The sequence below is a fragment of the Pimephales promelas genome, chromosome 19, assembly GCF_988280905.1.
Source record: "Pimephales promelas chromosome 19, fPimPro1.hap1.1, whole genome shotgun sequence".
Classification (NCBI taxonomy): domain Eukaryota; kingdom Metazoa; phylum Chordata; class Actinopteri; order Cypriniformes; family Leuciscidae; genus Pimephales; species Pimephales promelas.
In genome coordinates this window covers 27,363,396-27,383,799 of record NC_142787.1, presented here as the reverse complement: position 1 = coordinate 27,383,799, position 20,404 = coordinate 27,363,396, and the positions used below count along the sequence as shown (strand labels likewise).

Sequence of the window (20,404 nt, the reverse complement as noted above, 5' to 3'; positions counted from 1 at the left end):
ACTAGTGGGTGTGGGACATTATAGTTAATTTATGTAAGTGAGGATAGCAAAATAAAGTAAACTGTGATATTAAACCCAGAAATTCTTCATACAGTGGTAAATTTAAAAAAATTATTTAAAAAAATTGGGACCCAAAAATGATTCTGACTCTTTGACCTGCACCATGTGTTTTTTCTTTAATTGCTAATGAACTTTTTACACCACAGACTAAACAAAATTAGCATTACTTGGTAATTGGTAAAGTTAAATTGGTGAATTTAACAGCTGACAGCTACTCAACCCAATTTATTTTTTGAGAAAGTCTAACTGAAGAATGACCAAAACCAGTGAAATATCAACTGATTTAATAATTTGGAGTTCTTGTCATATTTTATTACCATTTTCTAAACTATAGCGAATAAACTGGTGATAATGTGAGAAATGTTGAAGGTATCTGATTTTGAATACATTTGAGTTTGACACACACACACACACACACACACACATACATATATATATATATATAAATATATATATACACACACACACTGTATAAATATATTACATATATCTTACTTTGTTTCGTAATATCTTAAAAAATGGCTTAAAATCAAGCTCCACCTACTTTCGTTATATATATATATATATATATATATCCATAAAATAAAATACTAAGGACAATAATGAAGTACAGTAGGTGGGGCTTGAATTTAAGGCATTTTAAGAAATTTAAAGGCCTTAAAAAAAATAAAGTAAAATAAAATAATTCTGAGGGCAATACTAATCAAGAAGGAATTTTATGCGAATTGATTTTTCAATGCAATTATTTTTTTTTAGATTAAGACATAAGCAATTAAAAAAGGTTTTAAAATGTGTAGCATGTTTAATCTTTAACTCATCAAAACAGTTCATTGTAATTGACCACAAATGCATAAAGAAATAAAACAAAAGCAGTCGAGGGAGCACTAGTTTAGAGGTACCCCCTCCTGGTAATTAAGAAAAAAGTTGCCAGCCCCTCCCTTTCCCTGCTTTGCAAACAAAGGTTGTGAAAATGATCCATTACCCAACTGCCCCTTTACCAGCCCTCAACCCCCCTCATCTGATTTCACATCTCTTCATCATCACACCAACTCAGACATGTGTCCCACCTCCCAGGGTCTGCCCATGTACCCCCCACCAGACTCTAGCACAAAGGGATGACCCCTCTCTCGGTCTGCTATCCACCCAATCTCTTTAATTAAACAGATAAGAGGCCGATCCCTGCAAAACCCTTAATCCGCAAGATCCACCCTATCAGGAATTGTTAACATTTTAAAGGGAGGCTCCTTTAAAATGTGAAAAATTTAAATTCTCTCAACATTCACTCGCCCACAAAGATCACAACATATAAACCCATTTGTCTTCTGAAGCAAAACGATAGGAGTGTGAGAAAAATACTAGTATTTTAAACATTATTTTAATTATAAACCATCACTTTCAGCCAACTGTCATACTCCTAGAGCAGTTTTATAGCCTATAAAGTGATATGGCCTCTTAAAAGAATAAAATTATATAGGGTTGTATAATAAGACTCAAGTCAGGAAAGGTTTTATAAGGTCATTAAAGGGATAGTTCATCCAAAAATGAAAATTCTGCCATCATTTACTCACCCTATATGACCTACTTTCTTCTGTGGAAATACAAAAGAATATATTTTGAAGAATGTTGATAACCAAATCGTTTCGGTTCACGTCGACTTTGAAACAGGTCTTCAAAATATCTTCTTTTGTGTTTCACAGAAGAAATAGTCATAGAATTTAGAATGTTTTTGGTCGAAATATCCCTTTAAGGTCTAACATATCAACCAAGCAACTTCATGACCGCCTCGATTATTTTAAAGGACTCTTTGTGTAACTAAAAAAAACAAGAAACAGTTCACTTTGTATTAGTAAAACCACTATAGTCAAATAATCTCTATACCTTCCAATGTTTCCTTAAAACACACACAGACAGAAAAATGACTTTTTGCCCATTACTTCAACTTCACTGTAGCTATTGTCGGTTGCTCTTTGAGCCCGAGAGCTTTTATCTCTGAAACGATCAGTGGTGCTCAGTTGGATGCGCTTTATTTGTTTAGTGGTGTTTAGTGACAGGAAGAACCACCATGTGGGGCAGGAATCTCCCCCATTGTCTCCAGTCCAGCACGTTACATGCCGGGAGGAAGGGGGAGGGCAGTGGTATTTGGGGTGGAGCCAAATGAACCAAACCCCACCCCCCCACCCCCACCTCCAAAGACCTTTTCATGTGCAATGAGTCCAGACATTCACATGAAACAACTCGCCTTGAGCCATGCAAATCCAGCGTCTATTCAAAATGTATGATTCACACATGAATGAAACATTTACCAAGATTTTGTGCTTTTTTTTTTCTTTTCTTTTTATTTCTGGGGTTTTCATCCAATTTACACCCGTTATACCCTCCCCTACCCAAATACAGGCTTTTAAATAAACCCATTAGATCACTGAATGAGCAGAATCGATTCTCTAGTCTACTACACGTCTAGAGATTCAGGAGACATTGGTTGCAATGTGCAACATTTTCTTGGTGGAAAAATAAATCACTGCCTGGAAGCAGTAATTGCGCGTTAAAAACAAACCAAACCAACAAAAAACTAATTCTACAGAGTAAAAAAGTAGTGGTACAAAATGAAAAAAAATATATATATACAGTCTAAAAAAGTTACAAACTAATGATTACATATTGCACACACAGAGGCTTCAACAAGACAATGACTTGAAATATCAAACAGTGCGTGTCTGTTACAGTGAACACCGTTCTCTACCTATACAAAAAAAACTAAGTTCTGGATAAAAAAATAAAAATAAAAAAATGCAACGAAGCACGAGAATGTTTTGACCGATTAAAAAAAAAAAAACATAAAACGAAAAGACGAGCCCTGCAGAATCAGCAAGTAAATGGCCATATATTGAGGTAGTTCAAAGTTCAGGACTTTAGGAGAAAGATTTTGATCCAGTCCAGTAAAGTGGTTGGAAAAGCTTCTCATTCAGCAGGACGTAAAGCAGACACTTTGGTCTTAAGGCCAGAAAACATTAAGGAATTCATTGTGTAGTCTAAGAACCAAAAAAAAAGAAAAAAAAAAAAGAAAAAGAAAAGAAGAATGTTTGGTTAATTTTATCTTTAGTTTACAACAATAATAATAAAATATTTTGGACCAAATATTACAGTCTGCTTTAAAATATCCCGTTTGTTTAACAGAAACAAGACGTGTGGACTAAAATGTTGATCTAAAGGTATGACACTCAAACAGCAGAAGCATCTTTTCTAACCCGAGCGGTGAGGATAAACTAGTTCTTAGGGAGGTAAATGTGAACGACAGTGTAACAGTGAGGTAATCTTTACGAGCCACAGTGTCTGATAGGAACAATGAAGTCGTCTTCATAGCGCACGGCAGAACTGCATGGCGATCATGGCTATTTTTCTCTGTGGGGAGGAGGAACTAGTAAAGCACAGATGCCTCCGTCCCTCGGGGCGTCTCCTTCCATCTGCCTGAGGGAACCGGAGCCTCAGCGTAACGTCGACCTTCTCTACAGACCGCATCGGCAAGAAACAAGAGGAGCTACTTCATACAAACATCAGCTGGTTCAATGGTATGTTTTGTGTATGTATTAAAGATAACTGTACATCCCTGATATGTGCCATGTCACTGTAAACAAGACCAAAAGGGAGACGGGATTCTTGGTCGTAAAGCCATCGGTTCATATAAAAAGGCAGCAGCATCAAAAGACCATACAGCAAAATCCAGTGTGAAAGTTCAAGGACTCGTTTTGAAAATGCTGGTGGGATGGAATCTGCAATTTCTCTTCTTAAAGGGATAGTTCACCCAAAAATCAAAATTCTGTCAGTATTTACTCACCCTCATGTTGTTCCAACCCCGTAAGACCTTCGTTCATCTTCGGAACACAAATTAAGATATTAAGATCACTCCTGCATACTAGTCCATAGGCTTCTTGAGGGAATGACTTGCTGTCCTCGAAAATTCGAAAAAAGACATCGTTAAAATAGTCCAAGTGACTACAGTGGCTCAATCTTAAGTTTATCAAACGACGAGAAACAAAAAAACAACGACTTTATTTCAACTATTCGTTTATTTTACTATTCTGCGCGAGTCAAGTTACTAGTTTAATAGCGTAAGCTTCTGTTATTGCACGTCACACGCATCACACACAACCAGCGTCGGCCAATAGTGAGCCTACGTGTGACGTAGCTTTACGCTATCACACTACGTTAACTGACTACAGGCCGATGGAGAAGGAAGTGAGTAGTTGAAATGAAGTTGTTATTTTTGTTTGTTTTTGCGCACAAAAAGTGTTCTCGTCGTTTGATAAAGTTAAAATTGAGCCACTGTAGTCACTTGGACTATTTTAACGATGTCTTTAATGACTTTTCGATGCCAGCAAGAGTCATTCCCTTAAGAAGCCTATGGACTAGTATGCAGGAGCGATCTTTATATCTTAAATATCTTAATTTGTGTTCCGAAGATGAACGAAGGTCTTACGGGGGTTGGTGCAACATGAGGGTGAGTAAATACTGACAGAATTTTCATTTTTGGGTGAACTATCCCTTTAAGGCTGTATGCTTAAAACAAAAAAGGATATTAGTCAAAAGAGCACCCTTCCTCTTTTTTTTTGTTGAGGTCGACAGTTTGTGGCACAGCACTGGAAGAAGGTCCTCGCTTGGCTAAATAATCTTAACAAAATAGACATCCTCAGTTCGTAAAAATCCCAAAAGGAAGCAGCCAAAGCTACAAAAGGCCGTTTTTTAAGTTAATACTATGACCTCCGTGGGGTCTGCTCGACTCTTGGCCTTCTGTTTGGAAAGTCTCCGTCGGCGTCCGAGACGAAGCCCCTCGGGGGCGGAGAGGGCGGAGGACGGTGGCAGTCCGAGGTTGAGTTTGTCCTCCCTCTCCTGGCGTCACCTGTCAAAGCAGCCGGCTGTGAAGGTGTGGTGGGAGCTCAAGTAACCGCTCCCGTAAGTCAGACCGAGGCAGTGGCGCTCCGCTCCCATGCTCACCTGCATGGAGATGGGACCCGGGAGCGGCAAGCCTCGCAGCCCCGACGCCAAGCTGGGGAAAGAAGCGAAGGAGCTGGCCGGCATCGAGGCCGAAAGCAGGCTGGCCTGGTGGGGCTGCAGATAATCCCGAGAGCCCACCGGTCCCAGGGCCTGGCAGTCGGCCAGCATGTGCAGCTGGGAGTGTTGGGAGAGCTGTGGGTAGTTGCTGGCCTGCAGGAGCAGCTGCTGGGCGCTGGAGGTGGGCTGCCTCTGCAGAGAGGGGGTGGCGGGGCTGGGGGGGATGAGAGCTTGTGGCTGGAGACTCTGACCGGCGGAAGGGGAGGATTTGGATTTGTTGGCCTCTTTTACGTCGTTGTCATGTGCGCTGAAAAATCAAACGAAAGGCAAAGGTGAAGTGTTTATTCAGGGAACATTCTACTGTATGAACGAGGGTATACGCTGCGGTTTGCTCTTACAGTAACATGAGCTGGATGCACTGCGTCAGATGATCCCAGGAGTAGCCCGTGAGCAGGTGGAGGACAGTGGTCCAGCTGGGGGAGATCTGCAGGCAGATTCTGGACGCAGCTATGCATGCAGCTGCCACCTGAGAGGGCCTGAAGCTCAGGAACGCATGATCTACAACAAAGACCCACACAAAACACGCTGTGGTATATCCTCAGTGATTATATATCATGGTTAAGAGATTGTTAGGCATGTAAAACGACTTTAAAAATAAGTTACATCAATTGATGATTATTTATTATTATTAAGCATATAAAAAATGAAACATGCATTTAATTTTGATTTGATAAAAATATATTAAAATTAAAAAAATCTATTTATATTATTGTAAATGTTACTGTACATCATTTTTGTTCTTCCACCAAGTAATTATACAGTTCATTAATCAGTAGGCTATTTCCAGTTTCCAAGCAAAAACAACAACAACAACAACAAAAAATACAGTAAGGTTCGGTCACATATATTGACTATTGTACATTATTATAATAAATGTAATACACACTACTGTGCAAAAGTTTGTGGTCAGGAGGATTTAATTTGATAGAATACTTCTATTAAATTGATCAAGAGACAGTAATGTTACAAAAATATATACATTTTAAAGGGATAGTTGACTTTGAAATTAATTTTAGGAATGTTTTAGCTTACCTCAAGGGCATCCAAGATGTAGGTGTCTTTGTTTCTGCTGGAGTTTCAATTTTGATATTTTTAGGTCAAACCGTTCTTGTCTGTCAGTCATATAATGCAGGTCTATGGTCACCACCAATAAAACGATATAAATACTGTTCGTTTTCTCACACAAACCACTCGTTTCGTGTCTTAGGCCATCAATGTGTACTTTTACGAGTCATTGAATCATGTTTAATTTGGACTTCTCTGTGCATGCTCTTTGAGGTGGTGACCATAGACCTCCATTATATGAATGACAGACAAGAACGGTTTGACCTAAAAATATCAAAATTGAAAATACTGCGAAAACAAAGACACCTACATCTTGGATGCCCTTGAGGTAAGCTAAAACATACCAAAAATAATAATAAGATAATAATAGTTTCTTGAGCAGCAAATCATCATATTAGAATGATTTCTGAAGGATCATGTGACACTGAAGACTGGAGTAATGATGCTGACAATTCAGCTTTGAATCACCGGAATAAATTACATTTGAATTTAATATTTCACAATATAACTGTTTTTACTGTATTTTTGATCGAATAAATTTAGCCTTGTTGAACATAAGAGACTTCCTTAAAAAAAAAAAATTAAATATTAGAGACTCCAAGCTTTTGAAGGCTAATGTGTATTAGAGGTTTGAAACATAATGACAACATAAAAATTATAACATTTCTCCTCAAGCTACACGTTTTTTCATTTCATTTGGAATAAAATTAAAAAAAAAAAAAGACTATTTTCCTTACCTTGCAAAGAGACTTCCAGGAAGTAGTGTGTGTACTTGTCCATGAAAGCTTTGGTCTTGGACAGGGAGGAGAGGGGCCAGCCGTTGTGTAGGTCCCCCTCCTGGACAGCAGCGTGGAGGTAGTAGTCAATGAAGTGGGCAGGCGTGGGCATGCACAGGTTCCAGCCGAACGTCTCCAGCAGCAGTAGCTCCATCTTGATGAGGTCCCGCTTGTTGAGGGTGAGGTTCAGGCTGCACATGAAGCCCAGAGTGTTCAGCTGCTCCAGTTTGGGCACACGGTCCTCCTTCTCCTCAAACTTACCTGTGAAAAGAAATTTGAGCTCAGGCATTTCATTTGATCAATGTTACAAGCTTGGTTAAATTACAATGTTGTTAAAATATGAATGCATTTCCCTGTTACAGATTCATGATGTGCAATGGATAACATTTTATATAGCGATTTCTTTTTTTCCAGATGGCAATAAGATTGAAAACATTTTTGATCTCTGTGCTTCATTCACACACTCAAGTTTCTATAAAAGGATATGCATTGGCATCAAGGTGAGGCATTTCATGAATTCCTGTAATGAAAGAGCACAGCTGCCTCATGGTGAATTAGCCCTTCTCTGGAGAATTCCTTTGTTCTCTTGGTTTCCCCTTCCTGACTCTAGGTGCTAGGTGTTAATATCTTTTCCCCAAAGTCCAAGGCTCCCTAGTATTGCTTCCCCTCCAGTCTAATGCTCCAACAATAAGGGCCCCACGACCTCTGACTTCTGCGGCTCATGGTTGAGCGCACACAGTCCCCCACAGATCACTGGCTGGCGTGGAGGAGACACAGTCCAAACAGCAAAGAGAAACCAAGGTGACTCCTTCATTCCTTGATACTTTCAATAAACGCATGCTATATAGACAACGGCAGGTTTTTGTCCAATTAAATGAAACATCTTAAAGCACTCTGCACATATGGATGTGTACCTATTTTTTTTAATACACTGTTAAAAGTAAAAGTACCATTTGTTATAACCAAAACTGTGCATTTCCTACAAGCTGTTGTATAAACACCCAGTTATTAGAAGAGTCAGATATTAATTCAATAAATGCTCTCACAGATTTAGTAAGTAATTCGCCACACCATGTGTTCACCCCGACCTAAAATATTTACACCAAGTAACCCCTAAGATTAACTGGGTTTCTTCAGCTATGAGCACTTCAGTTTCACTATAAAATCTAACATTGCTCTTACTAACATTTTTTTTGTTAACTTTACTTAAAGGAGTAGTTGACTTTAAAAAAAAAACAAACTTTTGCTGATAATTTACTCACCCCCACGTCATCCAAGATGTCCACGTCATTCTTTCTTCAGTCGAAAAGAAATTAAGGTTTTTGATGAAAACATTCCAGGATTTTCTCCATATAATGGACTTCATTGGGAACCAAACGGTTCAAGGTCCAAATGAGAGTTTCAGTGCAGCTTCAAAGGGCTTTAAACGACACCAGACGTCATGACTCGGAAAAAAGATTTGCTCATTTTGATGAACGAGTGAGTATCACGAACGCGCATCACAGAACAGAGCAAGGCGAGCATTTGTGCTTATAAAACTTAAACTTTTTTATTTATTTTTGAAATGACCGATCGTTTTGCTAGATAAGACTCTTATTCGTCATCTGGTGTTGTTTAAAGCCCTCATTTGGACCTTGAATCGTTTGGTTCCCATTGAAGTCCATTATATGGAGAAAATCCTGGAATGTTTTCATCAAAAACCTTAATTTCCTTTCGACTGAAGAAAGAAAGACATGGACATCTTGGATGACATGGGGGTGAGTAAATTATCAGCAAAAGTTTTTTTTAAAAGTGAACTACTCCTTTAATGTTCAATAATTTGTTGAACTTCCTTAAAATTTCTTAGTAATATGTACTGTTTGCATGCTATGCTTTTGTTACTCAGAAAAACCTTGTAAACATTACTTGACTGGTTTGAGTACCATTCTGGCTTGAGTACAGTATTAAGTTGATCAAACTTAAATGGATTAAGAATAACTTGATGCAATTAAGTTAAGCTCGAGTTTGCATAATAAAATTAAGTAAACTGAACTAATTGGTTTTTACAATGTAGAAAATAAATTCTCTTTAAAATGCACTTTAAACTCTCACTCTAGTTTCAGTGAACACAAGCATCACAGGAGAATTCTGGGGATCCAAATGAGATTTTCCCTAAATATCCATGATATTCTTTCAAATATGAAATAGCGTTTAGCAGTATTCAATACACAATTAAATATTTTCTTTTTGCATAATTTGAAATATATATGTCTTAAATGGTAATTTGGTCAACAATTATTTCACTCAAATGTGTATTTTACCACATTGGACCTGGAAGACCTTCACAGTCAAAAATGCCCAGCTGACACACAGAAAAACAACACCACTGCACAGTGTCTTTTCTTAATTACCTGGTGTGTACAAATTCTTTTCATTAGCATCAAACCTCAAGGGGGAATCTGTCACACTAATCTGAATATCAGGAACCCTGCTGAGTGTTTCAGTTCAAACATGCCCCTCTAGGGCCCTCAGCTCCCCCACCCCTCGCTCGCCCGTCTGAGGAAAGGGCCAGCCTGCATTTGACATGCTACTCTACACCGTTTTCCGAGCAACAGCCCCATTAGTTACAGGACAGATGCTATTTCAGTCAGGGCTTCTTGATCAAGATGAAAAAGTACCACGAATAAGGTTTCACCTCATCTTGTTTTCATTATTCCTTTAACATGCAGAGAATAAACCTTTAATATGCAAAAATATATCCTTTTTTGTGTTTACATGCAATCTTGATTAAAAAAACGAGTCATGCGTCATGCTTTAAACCGGCGGTTACCATAACAAACCCCCAATCACCCCAGCTCAGGAGAGGAAATGAGTCTGATCTCACCCTCGTCTCCTCCAAAGTCTTCAGCAAAAAAAAAAAAAAAAATGAGAGTGGGTGGGTGTGTGGGGCTAATTGTGCTGATAACATCAAGCTCAAGTGTTCATCCATGCATATCCTCAAGCTGCATTTAGCCATCATTCATCGCTAGGGCGGGTGTAACAATATATCGTGCCACAATATATCGCAATACAAAAACGCACCGTAAAACCCCCCAAAATATTTTTTTTTCAGAGTTTTTAGAATTTTAGTGTAAGTACTACATTGAACTAGTATATATAAATGTTGATTATAATGTATAATAATGCAATGGGGGAATATTTGTGGGTCCTGACAATGCCAAATGTCCGATGTTGTTAGTAAAAAGTGGCCGACATTATTTTAAATATATCTAGTCAGTGAAAGAGTGCAAGCATTTTCATCTGCAATAACTCAGAACTTCAGAATCATGAATATTGTTATTCTGGTGTCACCATTGCATTGTCCTTGGGTTACAAGCACCGAGTCCAGGCCTATTCATTTAAACCCACAATGTAATATCAAATTTAGCAAATTTAATCAACAGTACATTTTTTGTTAACCTTTTACCATGTCTTGGAGTATCGCAATAATATCGTATCGTGAGTTTAGTACGGAATCGTGACATGAGGGCATCGTTACACATTCGCTGAACATTATATATATTTGAAAGTCTTGATTCTTTTCCTTTTCATGTGTTCTCAGCTGAAATTTCTGCAGACTCAGCCTTCAGGATGATCATCCAGTGTTAATACTGACTTAATACGAGGTTACGCTCTGGCTTTAAACTAAACGAGCTTAAACCAAAGCAAATGAGCTTTAGACAGGCAGCAGTTATTTAAGTAGTGCAATTATAATAATATTCCTTAATATTTGCAGTTAGCGTTTATTTTTATATTTTCCATTTTTTTTTTAATTTCAGGTTGAGTTTTAGTATTTATGTGCTTTAGTCATTTTGATTAGTTTTTCATTTCTATATATCTTTAATTTATTTGGTAACACTTTTTTGCTAAGCTACAGTTAACATGAACAACAATGAAAAATAACTCTAATGTGAATCTTAAAGTGAATTTTAACATAAAATAAAACTTGTATCATTCATCATTATTTAATGAAGTTTAGCTGACATGAAACAAATGAACATGTATTTTTTTTACTAAACCTTTAACAAAAATTAATAAATACTATGTATTACATTAACTAAAATGAACTAACAAGACTTCGTCATTTTAGTACTCTTATTTCCATCAGTCCCCAAAATAGCATTTCTAATTTTTGTTTAAATTTTCATCATATATATTTATCTTTATCTATATCTATATATAGCTTTATTTTAATTACCAAAAATAGTTTAACAACACTGACAGGCAGTGTAAGATAAACCTTTAAATAGGAGCTAATATGAATCATAAAATGGGATTTTCTACAATATGCAAATCACAAAGCAGTCTGTTTAATGCAAAGAGCAGCTCCCTACAATTTGTCATAATAAATCTTGGTCTGAATGAAAACTTTGCTAATCTCTCAGCTTAAAGCGCCCTGTCCGGCACACACTGACTCCTGGCGACTCTTAGAGAAACCCAACAATGGCTTTGAATCAATGACTTGTGGAGAGGGAGGGATATTTTAACAAGAAACATGAGCCAAAGCCATTATTCATTCAGTCAAAGCAATTAATTAATGCCTGAACACTGCCAATTGCCGGCCAGCGCAAAACAACCCTCCCCCAACAAGAGTCAACCATAATGAGGGTCAGTATGAGAGAGATTTGGCATTTAAAATACAACCTTTAGATTATTCAGGTCATTTAAGCACAGATGCATATGCAGAAAGCAATCTGAATTAATAACTGTCATTACGAAACCGCTTTGATCTAGGCTCCAGATTTTAATCTGTGAAAAACACCACCAACACATGGCGACAAGTCACCCCCCCTCTATCTTATCAGTCCCGCTTTGTTTAGTGTGTAAGCAGACGTGCCACCACTGATAACACGCCATGCCATGTTATATTGAGTCAGACTTCCTTGTTTCCTGCACTATAAATCTACTGTAGACATCAGGCGACACTTCTGCATCACTGCAAGACGGCCTCTCTCCTTTTGCTTTCGTAATCTAGCAGAAATCGTCGGTTAGATCTAGTGGCTTGCATCATGCCAACGCAGCTGTATCTTTCAGGTTTGTGCGTTGGATAGGTTGCCATGGAGACCGAGTAAAAGGTCTCGAGGCCAGCGGAGGCCATGCCCTCTTATGCACACAGCTGTCACGCAGGCACAATACAACAGCCAGCTAAAGTCACACAAGCTTGCTCCGTTCAAAATCACATTTCTTGAGGTAAATTTCACTTTGGCTATCTGCAATGCGTTTACAGCTGGATCAGGTACAGGTAAAGGGAATGAAACACCAGCAGCACAGGCACATAAATGCGTCAACTGAAGTGCAATCACATTACTTACTGGCCAGGAGGAGGCAGGAGAGGGCGATGACGTACAGCTGCCGCACCGCTACGTCATAGTGGTCCATGAAGAGGTCCAGCAGGTAGACGGCCAGGTGGCGTGCTGTAGGGCACAGCTGGTATCGGTTACTGAGAACAGCGAGCAGGTCGGCAAAGTACCGGCGCATCCCGATCTGTGGAGAGTGGGCCTGGTACGTCGGCAACTTCAGCTCCTATGGAGAAAAGGTTTGTTGTATATAAATATTGTAACTAGAGCCAGACCGATATATCGGCCGATATTAGGGATTTCCCAAAATATCGGTATCGGCAGTTATAATGGCCGATAAATTAATATTTAAAAAATAAAATAAAAACGGATGAAACACGCTTCAATCATCTCTCCTTGGCCTGTTATATTGAAAATGTATGTTTTACAATTTGCAGTATGATGTCATCTATTGCTAAATTATGGCTCATAATAGACTAGCTAACCACAAAGCTAGCTAATGCCACTATCATCAGTGGAAGACCGCTAACTTTAACATTAATGAGCTTGGAAACCACAATTAACTTTTTCTGCCTAAATAAAGTAATGATTACTGTATTTATAACTAGCATATCTCTAGTTATAGTCCCTGCATTGTAAAATGTAAGTTATACTTGCGAGGAGTGAACATTTAGACACAGAGAAAAAGTATCAAACGTATCTTGTGCAGAAAAGTTAGCTTTTCTTTTACACGTGTGTGAAATCCAACAATATTTTATAAAAAAAAAAAAAAAAACGGCCGATATATCGGAATATCGGATTTTAAAACCCAAAAATATTTGTATCGGTATCGGCCTTCAAAATCCTTTATCGGTTGGACTCTAATTGTAACATGGTGCATTACAAAAAAAAAAAAAAAAGAGAAAACATGGTATAAATAAACTGCCTGGTAATTGTTATTACACTTTACAGCATGATTAGCCTGGGAAAACCCAGACAACTTCCAGGAAATTTAGATTTGCTCTGAAAGTTAGTCTGGCAAAGAGGTCATTCAAGCCCATTTCCAGTTCGTCAAAATCGCGGCACCAATCAGAAACGTTGGGGTGGGCTTAACACGATGACGACAGCGCTGGGATTTTGAAGCAGATTTTGTAGCCTACGTTACAAAGATGGACGCCGCTGTCGAACATCACTTGCTCGAATCAGCTATCGCGTCTGTTTTAAGCGATTTGAACGTTTCCTTTTTGTTAAAAACCGAGCAAAGAACAACACTCGGAGATGTTTCTCTGCCGGCCGCCGCTCTTCATACGTCATCTCCTTCATCGCTCTGATTGGTTTAAGGTCTACCCATGACGCGACGTCCGTTAGTGACGCCTCTCTGGAAATGATTTGCCAGACCATAACTCAGTTACAATTGAGAATGGTCTGGTTTTAACCAGGCATGATCAAATGTTTAAAATTGGCCAAACAACATTTAATCCAAATGTCCACTTAATCTTTATTATTTAGCCACTTCTTTATGACAGAAATGCTACAGCCACTGTCATTTAGCTAGGTGTAAACTTTTATTTTGAAATCACAATGAACAACAATTAGCAAAAAATTGATGTATTCTCCTGTGTTACAAATCTGGTGAAAGGATACGCATAAGTAACGTTGCAACCCAAACTCTCAACTCATGCATGCAGAGATGGAGTTTGTTAACCGAGCTGCTGAGATGTGCTCTGTGTGTTTAAATAATAACAGTGCAACAGTTCGCTATGAAACACGAAGCGAATCAAACTTTATATGCGTTCCCAAATACACGTTATTGGAAACCCAAACAAACAGCACACAGCGACAGTTTGCGCAGAGCAGCGTTTACTGTGAACGGAGCCGCTGGAAGAAACATTCAGCTGTCGATTAAGTGAATGCTGCAAGTTTTTATCTTGTTTAAATAAACAAAGATGTTTAGAAGAAGTTTATACTAGAAATGTATATTTTATGACAATGAATTTGACTTATATCACTTTAATGTTTACTGACTTGACGCCCTTATTGCAAAACTTACTTAACAGTAAACTTTTATAGGTATGTATTTATTATTTATTTTTGATACATCAATTTTATATATATATATTTCTAAAATATATATAGTTTAAATATATATGTTTGTATTTATTCTGAGTGTAGTGTATAAGGTATAGTTATTGTGTCATGCATGTATGGATGCTTTATTAACTAATCTCCAATGGGGAAATTGTAATGCATAAGCAGCCAGACTTCTCAGCATAATACACTACTATACAAAAATACATAAAATACACTAAGTAAAGATTAAATGTGTACAAATATACAGAACAAACAAAATACACACACAAAAAATAATAATAATAAAATACCACCAGTAAATATGTATACACTATATAACTACACAGGGTATACAAAAATGCACAAGATATATAAAGAACGGACAGTGAGGAGTGACTGGAGAGGGATAGGGTGGGATCGAGAAACGCCCTCGGGTCACATTCGACCTGTGAACACTTGGACCGGAATATTACTATGTATTGTCCAAAGAGGTGGGCTTAGAGGTTTTTGCAAAAAAAAAAAAAAAAGTTGGTTTGCAGCAAAAGACAATCAAACATGGTATTGTTAAATATCACTGAATTGACTAAAGTGACATTTTTGAAAATAAAGCATTTTTAATTACTGACTGACTAATAACCTTATCATTACCATTTAAGTCAAATTACAGAAACTAAACATAGCAGCCTGAAAAAAAAGAAGCTGATTTTAAAAGAAAAATACTTCCTTTGATCGGAGCGGTACAAGACTTGGCTACTTTCCCTAAGTTTGCCTCCTGAACACACACAATTTTTGGACTCAATTCTACAAGTGGGTGGAAAAAAAAACTCCTTAATCTTGTTTTTGGGTCAAAAATGGGCACCCATAGAAATGAATGGGAAAAACTGTAATTTAGATCATTCTAAAATAAGCCAAAATAAGACACCAGGTTACAGCAAAGTCACTTCATTTTTATGTTTTAGCTCTAAGAACTTATTGGAATGATATTTTAATGTAGTTAAAAAAATTAAAAAATAAAACAAAGAAAATATGGTACTTTTTGAAGTAAATAAATTCAAAAATACCCCCAAAATACAAAAAAAAAAAACGGATGGATAGGATAGACAAAACTTTATCGAAGAGAGTGATATAACATTTATAACAAATAATAATTAGGATCACACCTGAGTCCTCTGTGCCCACATTTCTCCACAATTCACAAAGTGAATACGGTTTGAGGGCTAAACTTTCATTAAGATTCCTGACACATTTCACAGTTTTCACAAACATATTGCAGCACGAAAAATGTCTCAAAACACCAAATCAGCATATTAGAATGATTTCTAAAGGACCATGTCACATACTTTATTTTTTTAAAGTAAAAAACGTATTATTCCGTGACATTAGCATGACGGTAATTGTACTTTCAAAGTAAAATATGTGTAAAAGGGTTAGATCACGTCAAATCAAACATCAAAACGTATGAACCAAGAGCTTAAATTGTATCTAAAACCATTTTTACATAGTGTTAGTGTGTTTTTCATAAGGCATCTTGAGCATTCTTTGTAATCAAGCAAACCAGAACAGGTCTCAAATTCATCTGATCCCAACTGCATAAAAATGACATTTTCTAACATACCCGAAAAGGCTGCAGTCACACTTAATAAGCGGCTAAATTGTCAAACTCTTTCCAGACGTGAGACCCACAGGCAAAGTGTGCCGCTTTATAGTGGCTGTTGAGGAAAACGCTGGTTCCTTTACAGGCCTGGCCATCATGTCTCACTGCCATCTGTCCCCCATGGGGTGAGGGGCTGGGATTTGACCCTCTCAAGGAGCCCTTTTGTAGGGCCTGCTCGCAATTTAGACAGCCCTACAGCTGCTGCTGTATTTGAATCAGATTGTCAACTGCATATCTTGATGCAAATCATTTTCAAGAGAACAAGCTTTAATTGTGACTAAAGCATCTATAAATATTAGAACAAGGCAAACCTAGAGGAAATAAAACCAGTTTGGCACCTCTGTGGTCTTACATTTTTATGATTGCGCACCGATAAAATGGGAATCGACATTTGAACATCACACACACAAAAAAAAGAGAGAAAAGATATGCTTGGATTATATTACCATTTACATTGCTCTAACACATTTTAAAGTGATGGAAAACACAACATTACAGAAATTAATTTGGGAGCAAAATTAAAAGCGAGGCTGCTAATTACCCTCCTAAAAGATTTCAATTAACTTCAAAGCCTCTTAGCTTACAGTATTGAATATATATCGTAGTGATCTATATATCCCGTAAACATATCTGCACATTGCACAATGGTAAACAGAGAGAGATTGTTCTGTCTTAATAAAATCCACCAACAGATATTTCACTAAACAGCTGAATCACTTTGCATCTCCAGTGCATTAAGTCCTCCTCACTAGATGCCATAGTGCAACTCTGACCAACCAAGTGGTGAAGAGAATAGCATGCCACGAAAAAAAAAGTCCATGCAACCCACTTTCTGTCAAATACATCATTTTTCCACTCCTTGACATATACTGAATAAACACAGCAGGATTTAGTAATCTCAAGCTAACAGACAAAACTCAAGTACAAACCCACACAAGCAGACAGAACACTTCACATTCCAAGCCGGATGTGAGCACACCCAACAATAAACAGGACGGACAATAAAAGGACAACAGACTGCACTAAATAAATGCACTTAAACCTCACTGTCTAATGGGTGCAATTCGCTCAGCAGTGAGGAAACAAAAGTTCACATGGTTTAGCAATACACTTCCTAGTGTCCCAACTCAAAAATGTGTCCAGTTTACCAGTAACGACATATAAGCTCTACACTGGTCTAGACTTTCACAACATTTGCTGAATAATATATATATAGTAACATATACATATACGACAGTAGTTTTAAAGTGAAAAAATAATAGAGGATCCTAGTGATTATCACTAAGTCCTAGGACAGCGTTCCTAATTGTAGATGATATTTAACATGATCATGATCAGTGAAGCGTGGTTTGAAAACAAAATACAATACTAATGTAGACGATGAGGTGCCCAGGAACCTTCATAAAGCCACAATCAGGGGTCATTTTCTGAGGGCGGTGTGACATTTCACACTTCCCCATTAAAGCTTGGGCAAGTCAAACCAATCCTGGTTTAATGTCTGGCAATCAAGCCGAGCGATGGAGGCCCGGAAATAATGACACTTGGATTAAAACTGCATTGTGACAAAGATGTTCATCTCACCTTAATTCGCAGAGACTGATGGATGTCCGCCGCAAGCTGGCTTTTCCACCACTGCCCCTCAGTTTCCATCTTTCCCATCCAGAAAGGGCCCCAATCCTTAAACACAAACAAGAGTGTAAGAGGAAAAGAAGCAATCCCTGTTCAGTTTAGGAACTTCAACTACCCTACTTCTATTTCAGGGGAAATGTCACAGGTTTTCAGGAGAACTAAAGACATGACACAAGTGGTTGCTTGTCGGGAAATACTTTTCTAAATTTACAGTGAGCTTGAAGTCGTCCAGAAAAGTTCAAGTAGCTCCATTCCCCAAAAATCACGACTTTGTCTTATTTATTCGTGGAAGACTTGATTAATGGGATAAACATGGACAACCCTTCACTATTTCAAGGTCACTTAATTTCGTTAAAAAAAGGGAATAGGTCCGAAATGAAAGTGACCGGCGCCGCACATCCACCCCTGCGGCACGCCAGAGACGCCACGAGACCCCTATTACAGGGATATCAAGTATACACGAGAGTTGTGAACGAATAAAGCAATGAGTTTCGGGTTAAACGCGTTAATCGACCGCGACTATCTCAACTAAAGCAGAAGCTGAAAATGAAACATTATAGGAAACAGTATAACGCTCTTTATTAAGACAACAGCGCGTCTTACCACTGAGACAACGGCGCTCCGGACCAGACCCCTTTGTTTCAAAACTGCCGCATACTGGAGTTATATCCTTCAACTACGCGCGTGTGTACTTTTCAAAATAAATCCCATATCAAGGAAAATTCTTCCAGCGAATAACAACGTCGCTTCAATGTACACTTGGATGGGTTTTTTTAATCAAAACACCGCCGCATGTGTGTCCAAGTTAACCCTTTGACTTTTTTTCCGCCGTCCCGTGCAGTGTGCTGAGCTGTGCTCCCCCAGCGGCCCGAGAGGAGCAGATCTGATGATGTTGGGGAGCGGAGCTGCATGCTCGCTCGAAACGGGGAGGAGTCCAGCGCGCGGACATTAACATCATTAAAACACTGATAGATATAAGACTGAAATGTGTGTTTGACTGTGTTTTTTTTATTAAACTATCATCTAAATCTACAGGTGGTGATCATACGGTTTCCTGGGATTCCTGAGATTAAGTTGTGATGTCGAGGACGAAGAACAGCATTTTTCATGTTTTTTCTTAATGTTTTATAATTTAATGGCAATTATTTTTTTATCCTTATCTACGTATTTATCGGATCAATAAGTGATTTTTCAAATAGGGCCTACGCATTTTACATAATAATGCATGTTGATGGAATTAGGCCTACTTATTTTTATATATTTTTTCTTTTATTTGTAGGCAGATGGTTGTACAAAGGACTGTTTATTAGAGAAACTTCAAACTAGTTTTGTAAAATGGTGACCAATATTATATTATTATTATAATTATTATATTCAATTATATAATATTATTTCAGATGGTTTGCTTGTATTCGGCCAGCAGGTGGACCCTGCACTCGCTTGGAGTTTAGGACTGTATTCTACTTCAAACTAGGTTGTCTTAAAAGATAAGATGTCTATCTACGTTGGCTATGAGGTGTTCAGGTTAAGGGGCAAAACACCCGAGACCCCGAGGTCCCTGATGCTGATGAAAAAGAGTTCCGACAACGTGGGAATACCATCTCGGAAGAAGGTCTGCATCATAGTAAGTTAGTTTTTACCGCGGCAGCTTGTGCAAAGCATCTTCACCCTATGCTATACTCTCTACGAAGAAGATATGTTAATTTAGCATAATTTGACTGTTGTAACTATTGCAATCTGGTGTACTGGGGTATTGATGCATTTAATCACTTCATAACCCTAAAACCAAGACACTTTGCTCTTCTCTTATTAGTTGTTCTGAGTGTCTGCTATTAATGCTAATAAATGTAAATGAGGGATGTGAGAAATCTTCACTCCTATTATGCATTATTATGTCACTCATTTCCATGTATAAACAGTGTGTAGTTACAGTGTGAAATGCTAATATGGAAGTTATGTTATGGCCTAATGCTCTTAACTCTCTGTAATGCTATACACTTCTCACAACTTAACACTTGCATGCCGGTGGTCCCCTTAGGTTTGATGTATGTGGATGATAAACTTTTGGAGCACCGCTATGTGTGAAATTAAGCAGTCTTATATCCTTGCTGCCCACTATATCATGTCATTAAACCATCAGGCACAGCCAAGACCAAGTGGGTCAAATGCCATAGCTGTCATGGCCTGCATGGTCATGTCCATTTCAGTGAAAGTCTCAGAGTTGGCTGGCAACACACAACAAACACTTGAGAGGACGTGCACATCTGCTCTCGAACAACTTTTTTGCTTTCGAACAACAGTGCTTCCTCCCATAGTTAAGTTGCCAAAGTTCAGATCATTGTACAATTAATTTCGATATAGTGAGACCTTTAATGCCTACTTTAAATAGGACCAATTTACACCATCGAATGATACCTACATAACCCGAGTGACCATTCTATTTGCAGTGGCCATTTAAAAGCCCAATACTTACCACAGTGTATACCCACAAGTCTTCAGCTCTATCTCCCTGATGATAGTGTTATGGGGCCTGGGGAACTATATTTAGCTGGCCCTGTGACTACACTGGCTATGCTAGTCAGATTGCAAAGGGAATGCTCCAGCACAGCCAGACCAGCACCTACTGTCAAAGCTGACTACCACACCACTACCTTAGCTACTACTGGGCCTGAACCACATTTCCTGATCCAGACCCTCAGCAGCCAGAAAATAAGGTCTGATTCATCTCCTCTGCTGTCCATATCTTAGCA

General features: G+C 38.2%; 1 protein-coding gene across 1 annotated transcript; it reads right to left on the bottom strand.

Annotated features, from left to right (window-relative positions):
• Positions 1-4,581: 4,581 nt before the first annotated feature.
• ccnjl (cyclin J like) lies at positions 4,582-18,525 on the bottom strand. The gene is made up of 6 exons (XM_039658488.2): positions 18,258-18,525; positions 17,607-17,702; positions 12,338-12,548; positions 6,969-7,268; positions 5,505-5,664; positions 4,582-5,413 (listed from the first exon to the last, which is right to left on the bottom strand). The coding sequence occupies exons 2-6, from the start codon at positions 17,682-17,684 to the stop codon at positions 4,951-4,953; spliced, it is 1,212 nt and encodes a 403-aa protein (XP_039514422.1). The 5' UTR covers positions 17,685-17,702; positions 18,258-18,525; the 3' UTR covers positions 4,582-4,950.
• Positions 18,526-20,404: the final 1,879 nt, after the last annotated feature.

What these genes read in the sequence shown, in the direction of transcription:
- ccnjl (XM_039658488.2), bottom strand. Translation starts at nt 17,684, where the DNA reads ATGGGAAAGATGGAAACTGAGGGGCAGTGGTGGAAAAGCCAGCTTGCG. An exon ending in CCTGGAAGTCTCTTTGCAAG is followed by an intron (nt 5,665 to 6,968) that starts GTAAGGAAAATA and finishes TCTTTGTTGTAG; the next exon opens with ATCATGCGTTCCTGAGCTTC. An exon ending in TGCATCCAGCTCATGTTACT is followed by an intron (nt 5,414 to 5,504) that starts GTAAGAGCAAAC and finishes TTGATTTTTCAG; the next exon opens with CGCACATGACAACGACGTAA.